The 27,962-nt window shown below is 39.0% G+C and overlaps 1 protein-coding gene across 2 annotated transcripts; it reads right to left on the bottom strand.

The window, feature by feature from the left end:
* Window positions 1–132: 132 nt before the first annotated feature.
* Window positions 133–27,901, bottom strand: myh14 (myosin, heavy chain 14, non-muscle). 2 transcript variants are annotated; one of them, XM_056761689.1, is made up of 44 exons: window positions 27,409–27,901; window positions 23,780–23,948; window positions 22,249–22,455; window positions 21,584–21,740; window positions 21,004–21,031; window positions 20,403–20,520; window positions 19,745–19,792; window positions 18,925–19,017; window positions 18,775–18,838; window positions 18,503–18,601; window positions 18,262–18,405; window positions 17,953–18,167; window positions 16,974–17,126; window positions 16,712–16,885; window positions 16,413–16,586; window positions 15,521–15,635; window positions 15,108–15,179; window positions 13,788–13,993; window positions 13,562–13,683; window positions 13,384–13,453; window positions 13,042–13,202; window positions 12,856–12,964; window positions 12,099–12,230; window positions 11,808–12,014; window positions 11,588–11,725; window positions 11,374–11,497; window positions 11,029–11,200; window positions 10,726–10,938; window positions 9,860–10,004; window positions 9,536–9,742; window positions 9,300–9,404; window positions 8,895–9,047; window positions 7,965–8,213; window positions 7,436–7,648; window positions 7,141–7,353; window positions 6,848–7,009; window positions 6,611–6,739; window positions 6,446–6,534; window positions 5,572–5,695; window positions 5,279–5,487; window positions 4,858–4,966; window positions 3,338–3,510; window positions 3,106–3,132; window positions 133–2,020 (listed from the first exon to the last, which is right to left on the bottom strand). In XM_056761689.1, exons 2-44 carry the CDS (start codon window positions 23,936–23,938, stop codon window positions 1,831–1,833), a joined length of 6,171 nt encoding a protein of 2,056 aa, XP_056617667.1. In that variant the 5' UTR covers window positions 23,939–23,948; window positions 27,409–27,901; the 3' UTR covers window positions 133–1,830. The 2 variants fall into 2 exon arrangements, with proteins under 2 accessions (XP_056617667.1, XP_056617668.1); XM_056761690.1 differs by lacking the exon at window positions 3,106–3,132 and having other exon boundaries at window positions 27,409–27,900.
* Window positions 27,902–27,962: the final 61 nt, after the last annotated feature.

The following is a 27,962-nucleotide window of genomic DNA, read 5'->3' as shown; positions in this document are numbered from 1 at the left end:
ATGATCCTCATTATACAAAATCTATAAAATGATTTTTTTTTAAAGAAAAAAATTCAAACAAATTCAGCAACTACACGTTGCAATGTGACTTGATGTGAATTGATAAGAAGGTTCAAATTTAAAATATCCATCTTATTAGTTATATACTCGTTTTATTTTCAGATAATGTTTGTTCTTTCTTCACATCTGTGGCTTGTCCTACATGTACTGTTGACATGATGCACACAACTACAATTATGTCCCTTTAGTCATCCATATGCCCCAATTTGTGCTCAACATAAAAGCTTTGATCCATAAACATTTACCACATTCAAAAACAAACAAACTAAAAACGTTACAAGATAATTAAGTAGCAGCCTTTTACCCTCGGGAAAAAAAACATAATACAATATCCTATGTTCATGTATTTCAAGTGCACACAATGACAAAGAAAATCTTCATAACAGACCTCTTATTCTGTAAGCATCATATATGCTTTTAAAGATGTGTTATGTTCTCAAGATTGTTGTCCTTTGAGGCTCAATGCAGCTCATCAAAGACAATAGTTTTTATCCAGTGTTCTAGACTGATATTCCCCAACCGTACACCTGTAATCTCTTTAACTTTGTGCTGTTTCACCGAAACCATGACATGTCTACAGTATGTGCAGACACAAAAATCATACAAAACAAAATAAATAGATAGACTACTGGAATTTTCATAACAGGTAAAAATGACAGTAGTTTCAAACTGGAGCTGATGTGTTAAGACGTAAATAAATAAATCCTAACTACCTATATAAGTCACTCCAACAAAAGCTTTCTCTTTAGAGCTAACAAGGTATGGTTTGCATCCAGACATCACACGCTGAACTTCAGGAACTTGTAACTACTAATGTTATAATGACATTACAATGGGTCCATTTAAAAGGTCTAGAAACGTTTACTGCTAAATCTACATGGAAGTGAAATCCGTCAGATTTGGCTGTTTTTTAGTTTTTCACCAGGATTTTATGTTTGTTATGTATATTTTACTTTCTTTTCTGCTCTCATGATATCTGAGGTCAGGTTATGGCTAAGATACAAAAGCTAGCTAGCTATGGATGAATAAAACTTGTAGCGTATTCATCTAATAAAAAGCCATTTTTCTCTTTCTCACTTTCGGCCTTTGTTTTGTACAATCATAGCTTGAGGTTTGTACAGTCCTATGCCAAATCACATCTGATTAAAAGTATTAATATGAAACAGCGCTATAATTTCTAAAATTTTAAAACACAGATATTTTAAAATATCAAAGAGAGGTTATTCAATTGCTTAATACATGAAATCGGAGTGAGAGAGAGAAACGTTCAATGGCTTGTGCTAGCACAGCTGATGTAATGGATTTTAGTCCGAACATGACTCTGTTGATATGGATCATCTTTGCAACACCTAAATGGCATTTTCATCTGATTGCCATCAACATGCAAAATTCTCTTAAACACATGGCTTTTCATCGATTGAGAGCTAGAAGTGGCCATCGTGATTTTGCCACAACTAGCCTGATATACTGCACGGATATGAGGCTATGCCATTATACAGTACTTCTAGTTCCCAAAGAATTCTGGGAAATGTAGTTTTTCTCTTACTTAAAAAAAACTGCAGTCTTTGGAACTGCATCGTTGCTTTAAATAGTACTATAAGAGCACTGAATAAGTTATTTTCCATCTTACATGCTAATTCGTCAGTTCATTAAAATCAATTTGAACCTATTTCCAAGTTGTTTTGTTGTCAATATGACTGCACGGTGGACGATTGCAAAGCTAAGTGTGTTAACTCAGTTAATCAGTCAGTCTTTCAAGCAGTCCCTGTCTCATTCAGCGTCTGTTAGGCTGTAGGGGGGAGGAGGGCCCAGGGCGTTGTCTGAGGGTGTGGGGGTACTCGGCGGGCCGCTGGACGGGGTGGGAGAAGCACCTGGATCCTCAGAATCTGAGTTCTCCTGAGAGAGATCATCCACCAGAGCCCTGCGGCCAGCACGCACAGAGAGAGCGAGTGGTGCTCGCCTGAGAAACAGAGAGCATGTTAATATGCAGTATACACAACATATAATATACATTTACAGTGGCCTCAAAATATATTTGGATGTTTGTAAACACACTTATGACACAATGTTTGAATATCATTGAATTAAAAATAAAACATTAAAGTGGTTTTCATAAAACCGACTTTTTGCATGACTATTGGCCAACTAATCGTTTTGGTGGATGCTTTGTGGAAATATTATTATATTAATACTAGAGCTGTCAAATGAGATAATCGTGATTAATAGATTCCAAAATAAATGCTTGTGTTTATATAATATATGTGTGTATGGTGTGTTTTTATATGTATAAATTAAGAAATATAAACACAAACATTTACTTTGGAATCGAAACAGATTCATTTTAAACACTTTAAGATAGAAACACAAGTCCAAAATACTTTGAGGGCCCACTTTACTGTATATCAACTAGATCAATGGTTCTAAAAATCTGATGAAGTACCAAACAAATGATTACAATTAACTGCTGTTTTTTGTTCTGTAAATGCAATTTATTACTAATGTAGCAAAATTATGAGAAGATGAAATAAAACAACTTTAAAGTTTGTTCCCGCTCTACATTTGTGCTGTTGCTATGTAACACATGAGCTACGATCATCCAATGACAATTCAACATGTGCATACAACTATATATAATATTGCAAAAATATTTTGAATTATGAAGTTGTTCAACATGTATATTTCATTTTTTTAAATCTTTTCAAAAAAATTATTCATTTTCATAATTCGTTTTACACATATCACAGTTTGAGAACCACTGAATTTAGCAAAAGCAAAGTGAAAGAGAGTAATTTCTGAAATATATGAGTCTGATTTAGTGAAGGACTACACAGTCTAAAGACAGAAAGTGACCCACAATTCAATTCTAGATTACAGAATCAACAGCAGAATCTGTGCTTTAATAAATCAGATACAAGGGGCAGAAAAACTCTCTAATCTTCCAGAGCACCTCTACACACCATAAGAATAAAGAAGGGGACAGAAACAAAAGACACAATTTCACCCTTTATTCTCTCTCAAACACACAGACACATGAAATAAACCTACTGTTCTGACTTCTGGAGTTCGCTGATGCTGAATGGATTTAGAAGACAAACACACACATATGGATGGACACACAGGCACATTACGCGAGTCGATGGGTGAATGAAACATGCACATACAATAAAACATGAAATGGATTGTTCACATGTGAGTCTATGTGGTAAACGCCTCTCAACCTCTTGTCAAATGTAAAACGGCATAGCTCACAGTTGTAAGCAGGTGACTGTGTGTATACCTGAGTTGAGATCGTAGTGAGTTGAGCTCGCGGTTCATGCTGTGCATGCTGTCACTCATCTCCTCCATCTCTCGCTGCAGTTTCCTGCGCAGGGCATTGGAGCGAGAGTTCTCCTCTTCCACCTCCTCCAACTGCCTCTTTAGCTGACGGAGACGTCCCATAGATTTATCCAGCTGCACAGAGATAGAAACAAAAAAAACGTAATTTAAAGCGTACCATAAGATCATGAAAATTACATTTCATCTCCCCCAAACACTGTAGCTTGTGAGCCTCCTTCGCGGTAGTCCAATCACAGCAGACTACTCCATCTGACCAATCACATCAGACTAGGCTAGCAGAAAGGAGGGGATTGAGATGAATCACGGAACGAATCATTTGAGAGTCAGTCAAGAAGTAAGGTAAGAAAAACTGCCTATTTTTACAAAATAATTGTTTTTTTAAACCTTCTATGTACACAAACTTGTTGTTGGACTCTCCATAAACCCAAGAAGGACCTGTTAACTGTCGGAGTCCTTTTTGTGTCTATACATGAAAACGCATGTTGGAACAAAAATGGCGGTAACTCATAAATTCTTTGGAATATAGATTTATGGTTGGTCTCGTTTGAAAAAAGAAAAGTAGCTGATTATTTCTAAAAAAAATCACATACACACAAAAAATGAAAATTAAAGGTATGTTGTTAGGTTTATTGTACAAAATGAATGAACAAAGTTTATGTTTTTCTTTGATTAAAAAATACATTATGAAAATACGGGTCGCAAAAGGTTAACATAAAATCTAAGCACACTCTTTATAAAAAATAATCAATTACTCTCCCTACATAAATTATTAAAAAATAAACCAAAGAAATCTTTACTCTAGAGTCTTAGACCCTTCCAATGATATATAGTTTGTCATGATTCGATTAGAAATTACATGCACAATATTGACTCAAATTTAGGTGTCCCGTATACGGAACGGGAGACAGTTAACAGGCTACAAATCCCTAGTTATGACCTCTTTAAAGAATTCCTGCAGTACTACATCTTTAAGAGAGAGGCAAAGTTGCTGTTACCGGGGAAATTTAAAAGAAGAACAAAAGCACACATCAACCTCAAGTAGGTGCTCGACCCAAAAAACTAATAAAGAATTGTATATAAAGTCAGCAAAGCAAAGCTCCAAAAAGAATCCAAACTTTTTAATTAAAAGACTTTCGCATGGGGTGTGACAAGACTTTTAATTTATACATTTTTAATAACTGTGGAAATGTACGCAACTAGAGTATACGCTGTCCGCCCAAAATCATTACAATGCATTGCTTTGAAACCATTCAGAAGTCAAGCTGAGGACAATAGCTTTTCCTCTAAATAATGATATAAATCATATATACCATATTAATAAAAGATCTGATCATTTTTGATATAAATGAAATTGTAATCAAATTAATAGGATTGGCTGATTTGGTTCTAAGTTTAAAACTTGCAAAAAAAATTGTTTACAGACAATTACTTGAAAGAGAGGGAGAAGATATTGAGGAGCACCTGTTCTCTGTACTGATCTGCGTGTCTTCTTTCATCTTCCACCTGTATCACAACCTCTTTTAGTTTCTTCTCTGTTTTTCTCACCAGTTTATTGGCGGCAGTCCTTTCTCTGGGGAGAGACAGAGGAAAGGGTGAGATCACATCCAACAGGACAAACAAAAACACATTACTGATGTATGTCACTGTGAATGAATGATCTTGAAAGTGAGTCTTTTTAAGACTCTCTGGAATAAATTTTTTTGATTGGTCAGTTATTCCATTTTAGGGACAAATATTTATGTAATAATTCCAAACAATAGGCAATATTTCTCTTATCCCTCTGCAGTCTGTTCTCAAATAATATAGAAATTGTTAAAATAATTAACAAATTATATGTTTTTTTGCATTTGTATTATTTGTACATATGCCCCTGTCCTCTCACTGTCTCTCTTGCTCCAGTTGTTCTTCCATTGATTCTATCTTTGCCTCCAGGGCGACGACGCTGAGTCGATGTTTTCCCTTCACAGCCCCCTCCAGCTCACTGAGACGAGTCTTCAGATCTTTATTCTGCCTCTCGAGGGTCTCACGTGCACCCTCGCTCTTCTGAGCCAGGGTCCTCTCTCCAGACAGCTGAACGGTGAGCGTCTCGACCTAACAGAAGCAGAGATGTCACACACTCTATCTCCATCTCTATGGGTTGGTGTAGGACAGTATATAGCGTGTGTTTATTGGCACCTGTAAGGTATTCTTTCTCTGCCTCTCAGCCAGTAGTTCTGCATTACTCTGTTCCTCCTCTAGTTCTTCCTCCAGCTGACTGATCCTCGCTTCCAAACGCCGTTTCTCATCAAACAGTGCCGATCTACAATGAAAATGACATAATGATGAGTAAAGCTGCTTTGAGACTATGCAACATTGTAGCTATATAAATGAAATTTAATTGAATTTACAACCAATTGACTTAAAAAGAATCTGTAAATTTAATGGATGTGATGCAGTTAATACTGCATGAATAAAGGGGAGGATTCTAACGAACTACCTGCCAAATAGTGAGCAGGTATATGAAAAACAACATAACACCCTACAGTGTCTGACAGCCTATATTGCAAACAACATCAAGATAATAATGAATCTGCTTTTTAGTCAAATAAATCATGAATAAAAACATTTATTAAGCATTTATTACATACAAGGTAAAAATGGCTCAGTATTTGCTCAGTATCTCTCTTTTTTTATGCATTTATAAATTATTTATTAATCATTAATGAACACATTTATAAATGCTTTATAAATGGTACCTTAATGTAATTTGTTCAAATAATTTATAGCAAAATCTGAACCTTCTCTGCTTGAACACGAGTCGGAAAAATGTTCAGATTTTAATTATACTAGACTCCTCCAGTCAAATCCAGAATATTGAACATGAATCAATATATTCTACTTTGTTTCACTCATACTTTGTTCAACTCAATATTACATGTTGTTTTCAACCAATTTGACTACACAAGTAAACTGCATCCAATATTGGTTATTCAATTAATCTTCTTTGTTGAAACACAATGTACCTCCAGAGGACCACATAACCTCAACACACACACATATAAATACTAACTTTCCATTCGCGGTATTGACGATTTCTTCTGCTATCTCATCTCTCTCCTGCTGTGCTTGTCTGCGTTGTCTCTCAGACACAGCCAGATCCTGAGAGAAGGGCAGAACGTTACAGCAAATAGCAACAAATCTCTCTTATTGAGTCCTCACATGTGGGATAACAAACCTCTGTCAACTGCAATAGTTCAGCCTCCAGAACCTGCAGACGTTTCTCGCTGTCCTTTGCTTGGGCGACAATCTCATCTCGCGCCAACTTGGTCTCATCCAGCTCACGTACAAGTTCCTTTAACTGAGTCTGATGGTTGGGAAGTTAATAGAGAAGAAAAGGCATTATTGTCTGTAGTAAGTATTTCAAACTTATGACATCACAACCCGCTGCCGCATACATTTCAATCACACAAACCTGGAGACGCTTCATCTGCCGAACTGCCTCCTCTCGGCTCCGATTGGCTGTTTCCACCTGAGCCTCCGCCTCCTGCAGCTCTGTCTCCAGCTGTTTCTTGACCGTCAGCGCCTGAGCTCTCTGTGTCTTCTCTTCCTCGAGCATCACTTCCAGCTCGCGTACCTGCAAACGACCAAAGAGAAAGACTGAAATTGAAGTTCAAGTGCAGAAAAAAAAGACACCAGATCTGATTTCAGATCGGAAATCGTATGAAGTATCAGATATGATGTCATTCCTTCACTACTCCGTTCTACCTGTTTGTTGAGCGCTCGCCTCTTCTCTTCTCCTTTCTCCTCTTTAGTGCTGATCTCCCTCTCAAACTGAGCTCTTAGTGCCTGAAGGGTGACCTCCAGTCTCAGGCGAGCGTTCTCTGCCTCGGTCAGCTCATCCTCCAGCTCCTGGGTCTGTTCTTTTAGAGACTGAGCTTCCGTTTCCAAAGCACGTCGGGACCGTTCCAGCTCATGAACCTGAGGACGTTTGTTCACTGATCACTTCACACGTATTGTACAATAAACTGTAAATTGATAGCTAATTAAAACCAAGCCGTACATTTTTGCCCACGTCATCCTGGGCGTTGACCAGCTGTTCCATCTCAAGGCGAAGCAGCTTATTGGTTCTCTCCATTTCATCTCTTTGCCCCGTGGCTTCCTGCAGCGCTCTGGAGAGAGACAGGAAGCGTGTCTCTTTCTCTCGGCTCTCTGCTTCCGCTCGGTCTCGTTCCTCCAGCAGCCGAGCGCTTACTGCCTTTTCTTCTGCCAGACACTGATCAGAGGTCAAGGACAAAGAGTCGTCAATCATCCATTAATTCATTTGCACATTCTATTAAAGGACAGTTCAACTAAGAATTCTGTCATTTATTCACCCTCACGTTGTTTAAAACCTGTATGGTTCTTTCTTTCTGTGGAACACAAAAGAATATACTTTGAGAAATGTGTTTGTGAAGTCAATGGGGGCTAATGTTATATCTTTATTGTGTTCCACCGACAAACAAAAGTCATACAGGTTGGAATTAAATGGGGTCAAGTAAATGATGAATCAATTGTCATTCATCCATCCATCTTTTCCTTCTTTATCCCACCTGATCAAACTTCTTTTGTCTCTTCTCCAGAGCTGTGCAGTTCTGTCTCTCCCTCTGCAGAGCGATCGTCATGTCTTCTATTTCTTCTCTCAAGCGCTCTTTCTGTCGCTCCACGCGTTCTTTCTCCTCCTCTTTGGCTATCTCTCTCTGTGTGGCATTCTCAAGCTCTCTCTGCATCTTTCTCCTGGTCTCCTCCCCGGCCTCCACTGCTGCATTCACCTCCTCCATCTGCCTCTTTAGATCAGCCAGCTGCAGAGAGAGAATCAGAGTTATGAAATTAATACATTTAAGCTTCATCTAGGCATTTGGCAGACACGTTTTAAATCAAGTCAAGGCAAGTTTATTTATATAGCGCTTTTAACAAGGTTGCTTTGTTTCAAAGCAGCTTTTCATGAAAAATTAAACATAGAAGATGAAAATTAGTGTAAAGAGTACACACAGGGAGGACCATTCTTATGTTTATAGAATTTGCAGAAGTTAATCTAATATCAGCAGTCTCCCACTGAGCGAGCCAAAATGGCAACAGGGGCAGGGAACCAAAATTCCAATGATGAATAAATGGACAAGAAACTTTGGGAGAAACCAGCCTCAGGCGGGAGGGCCAGTTCTCCTCTGACATATTATAGGTGCAGTCAGTGACTTTTGATTAACAAGGAGAAAATAAGTTTTAGTGATAAAAAAGAAGAGTCTATTGTAGTAAAACTGTTTAGGTATGTTAATAATAGAGGCATATGTAACTGGGTGCAGCCAAAAGGACTATTCAGAGCATTCAAGCTATACTTTATTTTATCAGTATGTGTATTATTTATCAGTATGTGTTCTTTGTAAATTGAAATGGCTGTAATATAGATAAACTCACACTTTTCCATTTTGATCTATTTGGACATGTTTCCATTTTGAGTGAACTGATCACACTGTGACTGGTTGTACCTGCTGTGTGTGGTTCTGAATCTGACGTGTGAGCTCTCTGGTCTTCTCCTCCTCCTCCTCCACCCTCTCCATCAGCCCTGCTTTTTCCTCCTCGAGAGTGCGCACTCGCGAGCCCAATGCCAGCTTCTGCCGTGTCTCCTCCTGCAGGAGCTCCTAAAGCGGGACACACATTAAGCGCATTGAAATAAAGAGGCCATTCTATTCAAGACACTTCAAAAAAGAACAACATCCAGTACCAGTGGAGAATCTCTTGGCGGGTTATGTGCCGTACATTCATCCAATCATGATTAAGTGATGTGTCATAAGTGTTTCAAAAGCACTTCAATTTAGCCCCATGAGCCTTATAGCATATAGTGGACAATTGTAGAATAAAACACACATTTGCATTCACACACACTAAGTTACCTGAACATCATGAAGTTGACTCTCCAGACTGCTGACCTCCTTATTTAGACGATGAGATTTGGAGTCGGATGAGGAGAGAGAACTAGACAGAGACTCAAGCTCCGACTAAGAGAGAAAGAGGGAAATTTGAGTTTTCCAACATCCTAAACTGCAGTCCTTATGTAATTATTCAAAAAGAAACACAGTCCTGCCTACAAATGAACTCTCTTCAGGCCTATTTGCTTTTTCATTCATACCTGTAGTTTACTGATTCGCTCCTCTCTTTCCTCTCTCTCCCTCTCGGCCTGTGAGAGGCGTGCGGTCAGTTCCTGTAACTGTCCTTCTGCTCTCTTTTTGCCCCTCTCACTCTCCATCCTTCCCCCCTGCAGGGTCTTCAGCTCGGCGCTCAGGTTCATGCGCTCCTCCTCCAGGACAGCCTTAGCCTTGTCCAGAGACTGACGTGACTGTGCGCACACACAAATAAACACAGCTGGGCTTAAACACGGAGATGTGTAACCTGCAGTGTAACAGTAACTTGAAGACACACTGCACTGGACACACACACACACACTGATACTCACTCTTTTGGCGTTATCTAGCTGCTCCTGCAGGGAGTCGTTGGCAGCGGTGTGTTTGATGCGGAGCTCTGAGAGCTGGGCTTCATGACGACGGGTCTCATCCTCTAAACACCTCTGGAGCTCTCCTAATTCAGCCTCACGCCGAGACCTGCACACAGACAAACAGGGTAAAATATAAAATATTAAACAGTTTAAAACACACCTCAGCTGGGAACACTTGAAATGAACACTCATTCTTTATTCAAAATTATTTTTTCTTTTCATTGTTGAAACTTTGCATAGTACTTCTCATGTTCAGACATCCTTAAGAATAATCACATTGTTTTTCTTACTTTTGTATGTCGGTTTGGATAAAACTGATAAATGCTTAAACTTAGTGAGCACTTGAATTAATATTATGAAGTCAATAGATAGAGTAAAATCAATTGATGTTCAAAGATTTACATTTCATCTTTTTTAATTTTTATAATTTTAAACATTTTATATTATTTCTTAAAGGTTATTAAATGCTTCTGATAAAAAAAACAATTGCTATTACTCTTTTTAATGGGATTTTATTTGTTTAAACATTATAATATTTCATATTTACACAAAATTTAATAATAATAATCATCACTTACTGAATTCGTATGAAATCAAATCAAACCACATAACATTTGAATACATGACAATGAGACCACTTGAATGAAAATAAATTGAATTGGAGAAATAGTACCCCCACATTTCGGGTAATCTTACTTTAAATTCTAAGATTTAATCTAATTGCATTTCATTTATTTTATTTTAGTAACAAAATTCAAAGAGTTTTCATTTGCCAGAATCAATTAACTGGGGCATGTTTTGTGGTAGGATCTAAAACACACACACACCTTAGCTCTTGTTGAGCAGCTGTAGTGTCCAGTGTATCTTCTAGTTCGGTCCTTAGAGCTTCTAACTCCTCTCCCAGATCTCTCCTCTGTTTCTCAGCTCTCTCCCTCATCCCTCGTTCATTGTCCACCTCCTCTTTGAGCTCGGAGACCTGAGACATGGCCTCCCTAAGAGCTCGCTGAGCCTCTGCACGCCGCGCGCCCTCCTCCTCCATCCTGAGAGACACAGAGAAGAGACGCCGTTCTGAATCTTATGTTTATTGGAGTTACTTTATAGTGGCAGCCTAGATTATTAACAGTGTGTACCGTGTCTGTAGTGTGGTGATCTCTTTCTCTCTCTGGCTCAAACTGTTTCTCAGCTCTGTGGAGAGCAGACTAAAGTCAGACATCTGCTCCTGAGCCTCCACTGCTTCTGCCTCCATCCGTCTTTTCCATTTCTCCTGCTCCAGGCGACCCTGCTCCTCCCTCTTCAGACGCTCTGAGAAACAGAAAGAGACGTTTTGGTTTGTTACATTAAAGCATCGGAGAGAAACAGAGGAGAATTCATTTAATATATCAATGTTTTTATTAAATATGTCAAAAATTTGATTCTGCCTAACCCAGAGCCCCCGCAATACCGCTTCCGTCCACCAGGGGGAGTTCGACAGTTACCTTCTAAATCAGCGATGACAGCTTCCTGTTTGTTTTTCAACTTGTTGAGACTCTTCACCTTCTCCTCTTCCTCTGTGAGTTGATCCGTCACCTCATTCAGTCTCTCTTCCAGCTGTTTCTTCTCCTGACAGAGCAAAAGAGATAAACAAACCATTGTTAACTGCTAAACTGAGTTTATTCCGATGGATTAAATTCAACTGGACTCTTTAACTACTTTGCTAAATCGGTCCCTCTGCTCTCTCATCGTCAAGGTCTCGGTCTCCAGATTCTTCACTTTGCTTTCCAGAGTGACCTTCTCCAGCTGGAGGCGCTGGCGTGTCCCCTCTTCCTCTTCTAGCTGCTCCTCTAGATCCTGAGAGTTAGAAACACAAAGATGTTGTTGACCGAAGATCTTCAATCAAGCTGGACCTCTATCGCTACACACTCTTCCTCACCTGCACGTGCTGCTGCATTCTCTTCTTCTCATTGGTCAGCTGGAGAGTCCTCTCCTCTTCCTCCTCCAATCGGGTCTCCAGCTCTCCTAACACTTCCTCAAGCTCCTGTTTGCGATTGGCCAGTCGGGCTCTCATTTCTTCTGCTTCTGCGAATAACTCCGCTTCCGCCTGGAGCTGGTCGGTGAGCACAGACTTCTCCTCCAACAGCTGTCGATAAGAAAGACATCGGATGAATATGAAAATCAAAGATTATGCAAAAAATCGAATGAAAACGAGCAATGATGAATGCACCTGCTGATTTTTTCTGTCCATCTCAGTGAAATCAAGCTCCATTTTGCTGAGGTTATCTTTGGCTTTCTGAAGCTGTGCTTCACGAGCTTGAATCTCCTCATCCTGTCGGGTCACCTGCAGCAGGGGTTTGACCTAAGCGAGAGGTCAAATGTCAAAAAGACAATTTAACATAAAATACATTCACGCACACTAGGATCATTTACTTTTGATAACTTAGAGGAAACACAGCGGAGAATGCCATCGGATTTCCTGAGCTATGAAAAATCAACCTCTGTACAATAATATTTTCCTCCTGGTTAGGACATCATGTAGTAAACGTAATTATGCCGGTATTGGGACATAATGATGATTTCATAAAATTGTGTCTTCGCCCCGGTCCTTTCTTGTGTTTGCATCATAAAAACACACTTCCCTTCTGAAAAAACAATAGAACCCTGCCCAAAACGCAACAGAAAATGTAATGCATTTAATGAAAACTATAATGTGTCTACTGGTATGTGATGGATTCTATTGGTGGTGTGTCATCTGGCAGATTATTCCTAATGGTATAATGCCCAAAAACACTCTACAAAAATACATTCTGCGATGGTGATGGTTTTAACGAAAAAAACAAATGGTTTGTGATGGAATTTTTGTGATGGTTTCTATTGGGTTTCTTAGGTTTTTTTAGTAGGGTTATTAGTTTAGTGAAGATATGTACGGTTTTAGTTTATAAATCTCTATGTTACTGTCATGCCTTGGGAGAGGCGTGTATTACCTTGGTAAAGAGTCTCCACCACTGCCAGTTTCTGAGCTTCAGGTAAGCTGCACAGTTTCTCTGCATCACTCGCAGAGCGCTGAGCTGCTGCTGTTTCTTATGGAATGCCCTGCAGAAACACACATCATTAACACACACACGTAAACACTGACCTACTGTACCACACGCACACGTGCAGATGTTTACCTCCTGGCGAGGTATCCACGGGCAGCGCTCTGAAAGCGGATGATGGTGTCGGTGATCTTCAGGTCTCGTTCTTCCTCTAAATGAGCCAGGACTCCAGCACGGAAGAACACTTTACTCTGTCCCACCCGGAAAAGATTCCTGTCCAGCTCCAGAACGCTGATCTGAGAACAGTAAGAATGTTAGAAGAGTGTCTGCTTGATCTTGCAAAGTTTTAAACGACAATGAAAGGGTGTCTAGGTGGTTGCCAGGGAGTTGCTATACTGTTGCTAAGGTGTTCTGAGATCCCCAAATCTCTAACATTATGAACCATAGGTCAAAAAGACTTAAGTTTGGGCCACTTACCATAAGCTCACTCGCCTGTTTCCCATCCATGAAGGTTCGAGGAATTGCATTTGGAGTCAAGATCTCGTACCTGAAAGACAAATATTATATTATAAATTGTAACATACATAATCCATACATGAAGTGTAAAAGTCAAATAATCGTATTATGTAAACAGCTACTATATTTTGACACACACCTTTGTCTGAACTCCTGAAATGGGATGCGGTTGGGGAAGCCCTGTCTGCAAATCCTTATCCCTTCCAGGACTCCATTACACCTCAACTGATCCAGAACCAGATGAGGACTCAATTTTCCTGCCTGTTTCAATTCAAAGAACAATTAAAGAGCCATTTCAGTTTTTTAGGAATATGTTTTTATTTACGTTATATGTATTTCCATATTGCTCTGTCGTTCTGTCTTACCCGTTTCTCGTGGTTGGGGATGATGCAGCGCAGGAAGTTGGGGTTTGTGTTACGGAGGGTTGCCATTAGTTTAGTGAGGGACTCTTTGTAGAGTTGACCCACTGTGCGGAACATGCCCTTCTTCGTTTTGAGCCCAGCTGCTCCAAAATTCACTGGTCCACTGCTCTCACCCGACGACACCTGATCCAGACCCACAATCCTCTCCACTTACCGACACAAAATAAAAAAAGTGTTAGAACTTGCTAATGTGATAATGTTTTAACTGTGTTCTGCGTCTGAAATCACATACTGTGACAGTGGGTGAATTAAATGAAGTACCTTTCTCTTGACTGATAAATCAGCAAAAGTTTTTTTCACAGGTATTTGTCATTTATTATTGTAACTTTTTGAATTTGTCTCCTCAGCTCCCTCCACCTCATGGGATACAAAAGTATCCATCCGTTGCATTCTGAGAAGTCTCAGCGTAGACCACCCAGACATTTCTCACTTACAGTTTTTCTTGCATACTGAGGTTTGGGACATATAACTCATTACAAACCTAGCACAGTTATTAAAGTAGGCGATTTCAGAAGCATTTCACTGTTTTTATAGAAACAAAGTAACAAGAATCTAAAGAATCGGTTCTGTTTAGGCCAAAGTCAACATGTCTCATGACATTTTTATGATTTTTGAACGATAATGTTGTAATTTCATGTTGGATTAAATTTTTGTCTTACATTATTGGACACTTGCCAAACAGAAATCAATTCCATGAGAGCAGTTGGCATTTACAATACAAATGTTTTAAAGTGATAGATCACACAAAAATGACAATTCTGTCTTCATTTCCTTAGCCTTCTTGTCCTTTAAAACCTGTATGACTTTCTTTCTTGATAATAATTGATAATCTAACAATTGCGGTACCCATTCACGTCAAGTCAAGAGGTACCGTTGTTGTTCGGTTACCAACATTCTTCAAAATATCTTCTTTTGTGTTTTGTAGAAAAAAGAAAGTCATACAGGTTTGGAATGACAGGAGGCTGAGTAAATGATGACAGCATTTTCATTTTTGGTTGAACTATCCCTTTAAGAAGAAAAATGCCTTAAGGAGCATAAACGTCAGATCACACCATCTAAACTGAAATGTAACTACAATTTTTAACCAACTCGGTAAACAAACTACATATTCTACTCAACTACATATCACATCAAAATGTAATCAAACAGAGAAGGCAAACTACTAAGAATGAGGACTTTCTAATGGACACACAGTTCTGACACAAGAGGGTGAGTTGGTAACTGCTGGAGAGGTTAAATAAAAGACGAGCAAGCAAAACCTACTGCTGTCAGAGCCATTGGTTTGCATTGCGGCATAGGAGTCAAAAAAGTACACACGAGGAAGAGTTTGAATATCTAAGAGGAGATTAGAGGAGGGAAGAGGAAAGACCAACGATACGGAGAGGAGGAGAGGTGATAGGGAGAGAGAAGGAGAGATCACAAGCAAAGTATTAGTCTGCAATATATTACAAAGATAAATATTAGTAATAAGGTAAAATATGAATATTAATTTGATTAATGATTTTGAATCTTTGTTTAATACTAAATGGCAAGTGATTATTTAATCATCGTATATATTTTTAATCTGATGACCTGCTCAGTTCAAATGAAATATGAAATAGTCAAAATATCCCTCAAACAGATTTTTCATACACCAGCCTGTTTAATTACACCTTATACGCATGCTTTTTACACACCCTCTCTCCAGAGCTCAGAGATGAAGGGATCAGATGACTGATGCAGGAGAGATGCGACATTATCATTCAAAGGATCCATGTTCTTCACCAACCATTCATCTGCCTTATAATCCACCTGAACAAGATGAAGAGAAAAGTCAATAACATCCACAAGTCAGTATATGTTAACTTCATTTTAAATTTGTTTTTATAGATACAATCTGGTTAAAATAAATAAAAATAAAAATAAATTAGTTATTGAATCCTAAGTTTATAAAAATGAATGTTGGATACGAGCTGTCATTTGTCTCACATGTTAATACATGTAAGATATCCTTCAAATTAAATGTATCAAACAGAGATGGGGATATAAAGGCAGAAGTTACAAACAGCAGCTCTAAAAGACCATTGTGGGATTTTAGCGGCATCTAGTGGTGAGGTTGCGAATTGCAACAAACAAAACTGACATAAATGTATAAAAGTGAAGCGACCAATGTTATGCATTTTGTGCCTTCTCCTGCGTCGTTGTTAACAGCGATAAAGTAAAAAACGTCAGGCTTGATTATATATAACATAATAATATTATCGCAGTTACTGTTGAAACAACATCGTGAGTTCCATGTAAGGGGACCCATGTCGTATGTAGATATAGAAATAGCTCATTCTAAGGTAATTAAAACATATCGCTTCAATATATAAGGTCTTTATAAAGCTCTGAACACATAGTTATGTACAGTATAATTTATGCATTTCTATCAATAGATCCTCCAAAAAATGACACACTGGACCTTTAAATAAAATGAGCTATTTATTATTGTGAAAATGCATCCTAAAAACAAATAACCAAAATTATTTAGATTTCACATTGACTTCAAAAGACAAAAGGAAGAAATGGAAAATGAGTTTCCCTAACCTTGCCAGCGTAGTGTACGATGGAGAAATCAGCCTCTTCTTTGATCTGCCGCGGCCGCATGAACTTCGGATGTGAACCCTGCTCGCCTGACAGCTTGTCCACAAATGAGCGATCCGTCGCCCTTGGAAACCAACACTCTTCATCCAACAATGCCAGCACACCAGGAGGATGGGCCTGCAGAACCAACCAATCAGCAACATCCAGTTAATAAAACTACTTATGAACAGCTAATGGAACTGCTAGTGAGAACCCGGTTCTCCATGATGTGCATGAAGATCTACACACATAACTATACTGACCGGTCTCTCGATGAGGTCGATACAGGGCTGAAGATCCAGGCCAAAGTCAATGAAGTTCCACTCGATGCCCTCACGCTGGTACTCCTCTTGTTCCAGCACAAACATGGTGTGATTGAAGAGCTGTTGCAGCTTTTCATTGGTGTAATTGATACATAACTGCTCGAAGGAGTTCAGCTACAGAGACAGAAAGCACAAGAGACGTTAATTTATGTATCAGATAAATAATGAACAGCTGTTAAGACCCTCTGGTCTGCTCTCCCACCTGGAAGATCTCAAATCCAGCGATGTCCAGGATGCCGATGAACGAAGCTCCCTGTCTCTGTCTGCGGTCCAGTGCTTTGTTGATCCGGTGCACCAGCCAACGGAAAAGACGCTCGTACGTGGCCTTTGCCAAAGCCTCCACTGCAAAATCAGCCTGAGCACAATAACACATGAGAAAAATAAGCTTTCCTCTTAAAATCAGCCAATCAAAAGACATTTAAAACTTAACATTCAGTTGTAGGGCAGGAATTTGGACCAGTGAGATTTCATAGTGGATGGGGCTAGCCAGCATAATTGCATCAGAAATTAAAGAGGTCATATGACATGGCTAAAACAAATATTTTTGTTTGGTTTTGGATGTAATGCAATGTGTATACACGATTTAAGGTTGTATCATGTTAAACAATGCATGTTTGTGTCTCCTCTTTGCCCCGCCTCTCTGAAACGCACAGATTTTTTACAAATCTCATCGCTCTGAAAAAACGATGGTGTGCTATGATTGGCCAGTTAACCAGTGCGTAGTGATTGGTTGAATACTGCAAGCGTGTGATGGAAATGCAACGCCTCTTACCATATTTGGAACATCAGGTGAGCATTGGCTTTTAGATAGAATGCATCTTTTGTTCCGCCACTTTCATTTTTGCAATTTTACTTGTCTAATACATAAATGGGCAACTTATAACACACCGAACATACCATATGGTAACAAAGGACCCATATGACCCCTTTAAAACTAAGAGTATTGAAATCCTGTGTCGTCCAATTTCTGTCAGGACCACTGTCATCAAATATTTAAACAATAGCAATATTTAATTAAGGTTGGCGGAATAAAACGGTTCTGGGCAAACTCTTTGCCTGTCCATGCAGCCTTGCGTATTTGTTGATGCTTTATTGCATTATTCCAAGGTAAAAGCAGCACATTTGGAGCATTAAAAAGCACTTACATGAACCCACAAAAAAACACAAACACACACACACACCTGCTGCTTGGTCTGGGCCTTCTGGACGTACTCCCGTCCCACTTTAATGCGAGGAGTGAGAATGGCTCGGCTGAACTCCAGCACGCTGATGCCCAGCAGGTGGCAGAGTTTCTGAGCTGCTGTGTCATCTGGCATTGAGGCCTGATCTGTGTTTTTCTCTTTTTGAAACGTGATGTTGCCAAATTGCAGCACTGAAGAGATCACCTTTAACATCGCTGAAAAAAAACGACACATCCTTTTCTTCTCATAATCTCAATTCATATATATTTTTAAATATGAATCACTGCTGCCTTATATATTTCCCCTTACAGATGGACTCTTCACTGCTGAAGCCCATGATGGTCATAGAGTCCATTGTCTGTGTGAAGTTTTCAGAGTCACTCTGACCCGTAACAGGTAGTGAGCCCCCACAAAGGAAGCGATACTGATCCGCACTGCCAAGCAGAAGCTCCTCTACAGAATGAGCAAAAATAAATGAAAATGTCAAGTTAAACTTTACAGACCCCCAAAACAGAGTGTGATAGATGTGTGTGTTTAGCCATCTACTTACTTCTGATGGTTTCAGAAGCTCCAGAGAGGAACTGGTAGAAGATATGGAAGGTTCGTTCCTCTTTAGCCTGGCGAATGGCTCGAGACTTCTCCAGGAGATCTGATACACACTCGGGTTAAAGAAAAATGTACATACACAAATGTAGGACGCACCTCCGACTATCTTTATATGTTTTACGGAATAAAACACGCAGCTGCAGGAAAAATGAAGATACCATTTAAAAACTGTGTGTGTATTATTGTGAGGTTTAAATTAATCAATTGTTTGGATACAAGTTTCAATGTTAGCACCAACAATGTATCCAGCAACATCAAAATTGATCCTGATGAATTTCCCCTAAAAAAATCCAAAACAAACATGTCAAACCAGTTTATGAAATCAAACATGACTTCTTGTGATAAATATTATGAAGCTGAGCTTACAAATCTGGAAGAGTTGTCATTTTTGACAGTCTTTGCGTTGCCGAAGGCCTCAAGAATGGGATTAGCTTGCAGTAATTGTCTCTCTAGTTCCCCCTAGACAGAGGACAGAAAGAACAGCACATCAGAGCAGTTCAAATATTACCCACAATGCACCTCAGAGAGGAAAGCTAAGCATCAGCATATGAAATGATCTAAAGCCATTTTCACAATAAGTGCGTGCATCCAAACACTCAAACTTTCTGTCACAAACATACACACGTTTACAAGTTTGTCCTAAAATTGAACCTGGATCAGACACACGCACATCAACACACACAGAGCTGAGCAAAAGCCTATAGCTGTAAAAACAATCCGTGTAGCCTAACAACCTCTGCGTTGAGGTTTTGCTCTCACACATATAATAGACTTCTATGGTCTATGTGGGTCATGGAACAGCACAGCAAAGCTTTCATAATATGCATAGATCGCCTCCTACAGGCCCACAGTGGAAGCATTAGAGCACAACAATGTATAAAGTCATATGCAGGCCGTACTCACATACTGCACAGTCTGTTAGAGTCCACAAAAAAGAGAGAGATGGGGTGATGGAACAAACATACAGGACACACAGGGGATAAAAACAGAAAATAACATATATATGAGCCGAAACATAAAAACATGTTAACAAACAACCACCAGACAAATAAATCCACACACATTTATTAGACATATGATACATCACACATCATGAGATTAAAGTGCCAGGACATGTATTAGAGTTGCTGAGCGTCCTCCTGTGAGGTAGACCACGCATGTGAGTGTTATGAATCCCCTCACTCACCCTGTTCACAGAACTGCTGCTTCGACCCAGAGACCGCGTGCCGTCCATCTTTTGCACAGAGCCGAGGAAAAGAGCGTGGGAACAGAAAAGAAAAGCATAAAGAAACAGTAGGACACAGGAAAGCGAGAGAACAGAGCGGGCGAGAAGAGACGAAATCATAACGTTAAGAAAATAACATGCAAATGAATTTAGTTGTTGGGTTTTGTTTGCTTATAGCCTAGATACACCAACATAGATACACCAGCATTTACGCCAATGGTCAACAATAAGTTTGGGGTCAATGTGAGACAGTTTTGAGAGAGTTGACAGGACTGTCACACGACATGTGGTCATGGAGTTCAGCTTATCTATGCAAATTTAACAAAAATGTTAATAAAATTGTGTCAAATTGAAAAAAATATAGAATTTGAAATAATATTCTTTATCTTTCAGTGGGGTCAGTTAAAAATTGTAGAAGATTTTAGTTATTGTATTATAAGTAAAATTCTATTCAAATCCTTATTGTTGGGCATTGTAATGAAATTGTAGAGCTTTAGGATGTATACAGACATGTTTCCTAGTATGAGTAAATTAAGAATTTTCATTTAAGGGAAAACAGTTCCTTTAAGAGAACACTTGTTTTTGTCTCCTAATGTCTTCTGATGGTTTTTGTTCTTACCTGAAGAGCGCTGTCCTTAGATCGACCCAGCGTGCCAGACTTGTGTGAAGACGCCACATGTGCCAAATACTGAATCACTTTTTTAGTGTTCTCAGTCTTTCCTGCACCAGACTCCCCTCTTAATACACACACAAACAGAACAAATAAACACCACAGACACGGCCGTCTGTAAAAACAGGTTCAAACCGCAAGGTATTCGAACAACCAGGAGATGAAAAGACTGAATATATACTTCCCCTTCAGACTATAAACAAAACAAAATACATATGAAACAAATGGCAACACATGTAGGCCTAAGTAAACAGGCAAAAAATGAAGACTTGTAGAAAAACCTGTTTGGATGTTTAGCTATGTCAGGTTTGAGGTACCAAGAAACTTTAGCTGTATTATGTAACTCTGTGTCTAATAAGACACCAGCATTCCTCTCACTGCCTCATTTTCTCATATTAAATGTTGAATTATTTTCATATAATATATTTTAAAGAATGCTCTTTTGATGCTCTGGATGAGCTACCAAACAGTTCTGAATCTTTAACTTTATATTTCCACAAAAACGTTGTGATACTCAGACATATGGTCACAAGCTTTGCATGAAACTCACGTGCACAGGATGGCTTGATCTTCTCTGTCTGTGTGAAGAAAACAAGACATGTGAAAAAGGACATAAATAGCAGTCATTTTTTGCAATGATATTTAAAACTTAAAAGAAAAGATTAAGAATCTTATAAACTTGCTTTGAGAATAGATAATATAAATACATAATTGAACACATTTAGCTCCATTTACATAAATACTTTAAGTTCAATTACGTTTAATTACATTAAGAGCATTTATAAAGTCATTAAACCTGTATTTTTAACACCAATTAAAAAAAACTTTGAATAAATATAGTTTATATCATCATCGTCCAGTTTATCTCATCATCCTCCTATAATTTATATAGTTTTAATAACACTGCCAGTACACCTGTCTGTTATGGTTAAGAATAACATATACATAATGCCATAGATAGACAAATACTTTTAGAAGATGATCTGAACACACTGACTATGATCAATTTCAGTTTCTCGGTCATGCCTGGAGTAACCCAGGCAATGATCGACCTCTATCAGAAAATGGTGTATGAATAAATACACGAACACTGAAGCACCCTACAGCAGGTCAGTTGGTTGCCATGGTACCTTGCAGCATGCTCCTGTAGGCTGCCTCTGATATGGCATAGATATGAGGCGGCATCTCATGCCTTTTCTTCCCACGATACATCTCAATAATGGATTCTGTATAGATGGGCAGGTTCTTATAGGGGTTTATCACCACACAAAACAGACCGGAGTACGTCTGTGAAACCACACACAAACACAAGAGTTCAAACAGACGTAAATAATGATGTTGTATGGCAAACCTGTCAAGAAGTCTCTTACTACTACAACTAAGAACTAACCCAAAAGATTGTAATTTCTTATTCTTTTTAAACATTCTGGATCGATTGCATGCCTTTATTTCAACTTGTTCATTGGACCAAATCGCATGAAGACACTGGGCTCAAGTAACTCAGACAGTAAACATTGACGGATCTATTATGAATAAGGGCTCTTGGTCTTATGTGTGTATGAATGTATATGTGCATGTGTGTTGGACTTGCCTGAGTGCATTCTGCATGAAACCAGAGCAGAAATTTGAGCGCAAACTAGTAATGAATAAACACGTGGATGCGTTTGCATGTAACGCTATCCTGCTCGCTTACTCAGAAAACCCCCCCCACACACTCATGTGATGTGCACAGTCAGGTGAATAAGTCAGACGGAATGAGGTGAGGAAACTAACCAAAGCTTAACATGGGACTTACATATATTAGTCCTGAATAGTATCTGTCACGGAGGTTGTGTAAGACTGAGGCCTCATTGAGGCACGTGAGATCGGCCATGTCTTCTACTTTACTGAAACGGGGCGGGTTCATTCGCTGGAGCTCCTCCCTTGAAAGTGTCAGTTTCCGCCCGCTGTCTGTAAGCTCCACCTCCACTTCGTCACCCCGCTCCTCACGTATGCTTGCAGACTGACCGCAAGAAAAATAAACAAAAGGTCATTAGGGAAAAGATTGAATGGGATCACTGTATATACATTTTTGTGGCACAAATTTCTTGTTATTTCAAAATGCAATTGATTTATAATTATCTATTGTAACAATATTTCCGGTAAACTGTAAACTCGCTGCTTACACGTCAAATGAGGCATCTATGTACTTATAATCAATGGTATAAGCTCAAGCAATTAAATGTAGGCGGGGACTAATTTGCATGTTAATAAATCCGTGTATAGTAAATGAAACAAACTGTAGAGTTCTACCCTTTCAACGGCTCTGGCCAGTTCCATTTTAAAATGCAACGGCTGTTATTATACATCCAATCAAATCGCAGAGAAGAGGAAAGCCACGCCCCCTTTTTTTAATTAAAAAACGATCCCAACTTCCGGTTCACTGGGGCTTTATATGTTTAACATTATGAAAATATTACTAGAAAATGTTTATAAGATTATACATATAAGGCCTATTTTTGAGGGTTGCATAATGACTTTATATTCATGACAATTACTTTACAGTATCTTAAATTTTATAAATATTTAATAAATATTCTCTCTTATTGCCCCCTATTCTATTTGTTTCTTTTCTGTCTATTGTTAATTAAAACGGGCCATAATATATAATTTTCAAATTTTTCTCTTGATTTAAGATGGAAACATGACTTGGGCATTTCTTGACAATTTGTGTGAGGATTGCGTCATCAGTTTCGCAGAATGTGCGTGTTCATTCAAACAATGCTGAAAGATTACAGACACTGTCTGAGTTTTTAAAATTCTTATACTATACAAAGCACTGACTCTCTCTCTCTTTTATACACTTGTTACTTGCTTTGTGGAAAACAGTGAATACATTCATGTTTATTGGAGTCAGGCAGTCTGAGGGGGAGTGTGTCAGGGGTTGAGAAGCAGAAATAGATATACTGAGTCAGAGAGAGAGAGAGAGAGAGAGAGAGAGAGAGATGACCTCCAACAGGAAGCACTGAAATCTCTCTCCCTTTCAGTTAGTCAGATTCTCAACATGGGACACTTTATGACAGGATCTTTTTTTTGCAATGCAAAAGACATTTAGCAACCACTGGCTCAACAAGTTATTCTATTCATAGTGCGTCATATCAAAGCACTCAAACCGCGACTCACAGACGAGTTGGGCGGCTGGGGGCACTCTGCCCAAGTTAAATGTGAAGAATCTGGTCATGCTTTCTTGCATGGTCCCTGCATCACTCCGGCCAATATGTTTCTCTGACAATCACAAGAGGACATTTACTCCACTTATCCAGAACTTACTGACTTCTCCATCTTACCTCAAACCCATGTTTCTCTGAAGGCACCCAGATAAGCCTCTTGGCTGCCCAATCAGCTTGGCTGGAGGCAGAGAATACAGTGGTTGGTGACCCAGGCATCGCCCCCGTGGAGAGGAAGCAGGTGACATCATTAGCACCACCCCCCGCTGGCCTGGACATGATTGTAGCACTGTGTAAAGAAAGAGAGACTGAGTTTGAAACTGTTCGTACTGTAGATGACATACTGAACAGAGACAGATCACTACCCTTAATGTAATCATACCTATCATCATTAGGATCTTAGTAATATCACACCACAGGCAAATGGCCAGTGCGTATTACATAGAAGAGATAAGGCAGATTATTGTAAGAGACATACCGACAGACAGAGAGGGTTAAATGGGTCATATGAAACGGTTAAACAAACATTATCGTTTGTTTAAGATTGAATACAATGTGTATACATGATTTAAGGTTCAAAAACGTTATTTTCCACATACTGTACATGTTTGTATCTCCTCCTCGCCCCGCCTCTCTAAAACATGCAGATTTTTTAGTGAACTCATCGCGCTGAAAAGTGAGCTGTATGTTTGGCCAGTTCACCAGTGCGTAGTGATTGGTCGAATACTGCAAGCGTTTGACCGAAATGTAACGCTTTTTCACGCCATGTGACCCCTCTAAAGAAATAAAATAGATCAGGAGGATTACAGTAATGTGACATTTAATGCTGCAGTTATACTGTAGGATGGTCTAACTGACAAAGTCAACCTTAGTATACAGCACAAAGGCTGCTTAAAGGGATAGTTCACCCCAAAATAAAAATGTCATCATTTATTCATGCTCGTGTTGTCTAAAACCTGTCATAATTTTTTTTATGTCATTCAAAACCTTTATGACTCTCTCTTCTGTATAACACAAAATAAGATACTATGAGAAATGTGTTTTTGTGTCAATGGGGACGCATGTTCGATAAATCTTCTTTTGTGTTCTGCAGGATAATGAAAGTCATTCAGATTTGGAATGACAAAAGGATGAGTAAATACAAATATTTTTTATCTCAGTATGACTAAACATATATAAACCATATAAACCATGTGTAATGGGGTTGGATTATTGAGGTTTTGTTTAAATCTGTGTGTTGATGCTTGTGTGTCTCTGTGTATGGTGGACCACATTTGTGTCTGGGGAGGATGGAAGGACAACGTGCACGTTATGAATTTGATGGATTGGTAAAGTGACAACCAGGCCAGATAGCAAAGAGTGGAAAAAAGGGTCTACACATTTAATCTCACAGTGAAAAACAACCCATTGTACTGTATGCCTCAGAGTATGGGTAATCCAAACCATCATATGTATAAAGATGCTGAAGAAAGAGACCATTTCAAAAGTCAGTTTCAGCTTTTTTATTATACTATTTAGGGTACGAGGAACAAGATATTTTTTTTTTCATTCTGTGAACTACTACCAATATTTTTCCGAAATTTAAAATAAAAATGTTTATTTCTATTTACTGATTTTCTGCTATTTACTATTTTTTCTACTATACTATCTTATATTTTCAATTTATTGGCAGAAAATGACAACTGGAGAAACTATTTCAAAATAACAGAATAACAGAATAATAATAATATATAATAATAATCAAAATAACAGAAAAGATGTTCTTTTTTTTCAGACCTCAACTACTGCAAAGAAAACAAGTTCATGCTCACTTTTAACATGTACTAGCAATTCAATAATTATATTTGTACATGTATTTAGATAAAAAGTTCAAAAATTATTTTCGTGTGCTGAAATGCTGTATAAATTAACATTTGGAATGGTCTTTTAATTTTTCCATGGCTGTATATACTCATTTCCCGGTAAGTAAAACAGGGTTCTTATACAGTAGTATAGTTACATATAAAGATGATTTTCAAATCAATTAGCATACGGTATATAATAATGAACTCTGCTGTAAGTGTGACATGATTCAACAATGCTGTGATCGTGTTGGCACTCTGGACGCAGTGACTTCATTCATCTGGCTTTCAAGACCTTTGATTGTGAAAGTAGGAACTTCAACCACAAGAGAGTCAAGTCAAGAGACACGTTTTTTTTTACAACATGCAGGGAATGTGCATGAACTAGATGATCACTGACTTGCTTTAAATCTATTTTCTAGAGAACTGACATAAAAAAGTCACAAAGTTAGCTGATTTAGTCTGAATTCCAGCTCAACCTGTAAAATGTGTCAAAATCAAAATGATAGGTTTGACACCCAGGAGAAAGCAAAACGTATTCAAAGAGAGGGTTCACCCCAAAATAAAAATATATATTTTACTTGTTTGGAAACCAAACAACACTGGAACCCAAAACCCCCATTGACTTCCATTGGATGGGCAAAAAATATCTGACTGTAAAATTATTGATAGTTTTTTTTTCAGGTGAACTATCCCTTTTAGTAGCTAAACTCAGATGATTATGACCCAGGTGGATGGGTAGTAACATCTTGGTTAATTTCTGCAGTGATTGTTCAATACAGTGGAAATCCAGGGGACCAGGCTGGCACACCTATCAACACCTTTCCTTCACAGTGATTATGGAATGTTCACGGTGACTCAAATGTCTTCCTCGGGTGAAACTCTCTGAATTTAAGTATGTGTAAGATATGACAAGAATTAGGGTGTATTTTCTCTTTCTTTTCTCTGGTACATAAACTAATTATTAGAGTTACTTGATGACACAGAAACGACACGAATAGAATAGTACAGGAATTAACATTGTTTATATTTATCATTTTAAATGTCTTTTGGCTCCTGTAGCTTATGATGTCGAGCTTACGCGGTCAAAGAGCAACAAACACACGCAAGATCTTTATAACACCGCCAGTAACCTTCCATAGTTCCCATGGTAACATTTTTAATAAGCCGTTTTACGTATTATGCGGGTGGTGTGACCAAATCGCCCCGGAACGCGCATTTGATGGCCAAAAGTGTTTTAGTTCACTGGGGTTTGAGACACCGCCTGTGTCGTGCGCCGGTAGCCGGGCTGGGTCTATATCGCTGTATATTCTGCGCGTGTCTATCGTTGTCCCTTTAAACAAGGTTGTTTCAAAAGCGACCATTACAATAATAAAAGACCAACAATAGCCTACAAAAAAGAGAAACCACACCTCTGGCGTTAAACTAATGTATAATTCGACAAAAACAGAGCAGTCTGATGTGACAGGTTTAATGCAGCATGAGCATGGAATAAGGTGCAGACCGCCTGCACCCTTCATACTTTTTAAGACGGTTCAGGGAAACACCCTTTAGCGGTGATTACTATTTATTTCTATTCACGGCCAGACGTCGATTTATCCGTCAACAAAGACCCATTTAATTTAATCTACTTCATTGCGTAAATCATTAAATAGCGTGCTACTCGAAAAACGTAATGCATTATTTATTGAACGTTCATTACAAGATCCTTCAATCCGCCGGGATGCGACTGTTTTCTTCAAAGGATTTAAATGCCGGGGTTTTACTAGACCACTCTTAAGGGGGACTGTCCCCCTCCGGTGTCATTTTCGCCTTTATTTCGAGGCCCTATAACGCACTGAAACATGATCAGACGCACGGTACAGAATAAGGAGAAACGGACATTATACAAGACAACGCGCGTCTTACCTTAACTGTGTTAATCCACACTCTTGATATGACTAGAGCAGTGAAGTAAAAAGAAAGGTGGTCTCTGTTTTTCTTTTGAGTGTGTGATTACTAATAGTGCAAATGCGGCTTTTCGCATTACAGCGCTCGGGTGAAGCCGCAAACTCATTCACACACTGAGAATAAAACAGACAGTAAAGAGAAGTGAGGGCAAGAGGGAGGCTTCACCGTAACGCTGACGCTTCCTCGCTTTTGACCAATGACGTTTAAGACTTCCACGCAAAGTCCCGCCTTCTAGAAGCGGCCGCTAATTAAAGGCCTTATAATCCTTTAAACCCGCCTGGGGAGTGTGGCTCAGCGGGCACGCCTTTGTCCTGGCAGCAGCTCACGTGATAGCCAATTACACGCGCGATGATAAGATTGACAGGTGGAACTAACCAATGAGCGTCTAAGAGATGAAGCTTGTTCGCATTGACACGGCTGGCGGCCAATCGGAGAAGAGCAGCAGGTGCCGCTGCAACACTGTCGCGCGGTGGGGTTAAGACTTGCGCGCTCTTTGTTGACAGCAGCGCAGT

Source organism: Triplophysa dalaica, chromosome 12 (genome assembly GCF_015846415.1).
Source record: "Triplophysa dalaica isolate WHDGS20190420 chromosome 12, ASM1584641v1, whole genome shotgun sequence".
Lineage (NCBI taxonomy): Eukaryota > Metazoa > Chordata > Actinopteri > Cypriniformes > Nemacheilidae > Triplophysa > Triplophysa dalaica.
The sequence above is the reverse complement of the archived record's forward strand: the minus strand, read 5'-3'. Positions and strand labels throughout refer to the sequence as shown.

Excerpts from the sequence above, each read along its gene's own strand:
- myh14 (XM_056761689.1), bottom strand. The coding sequence starts at position 23,938 with ATGTCCAGGCCAGCGGGGGGTGGTGCTAATGATGTCACCTGCTTCCTC. Across the intron at positions 19,793-20,402 it reads CTAAGGACAGCGCTCTTCAG|ATGGACGGCACGCGGTCTCT; the intron begins GTAAGAACAAAA and ends TCTGTGCAAAAG. Across the intron at positions 15,180-15,520 it reads CTCTGAGCTCTGGAGAGAGG|ATATTCAAACTCTTCCTCGT; the intron begins GTGTGTAAAAAG and ends ATCTCCTCTTAG.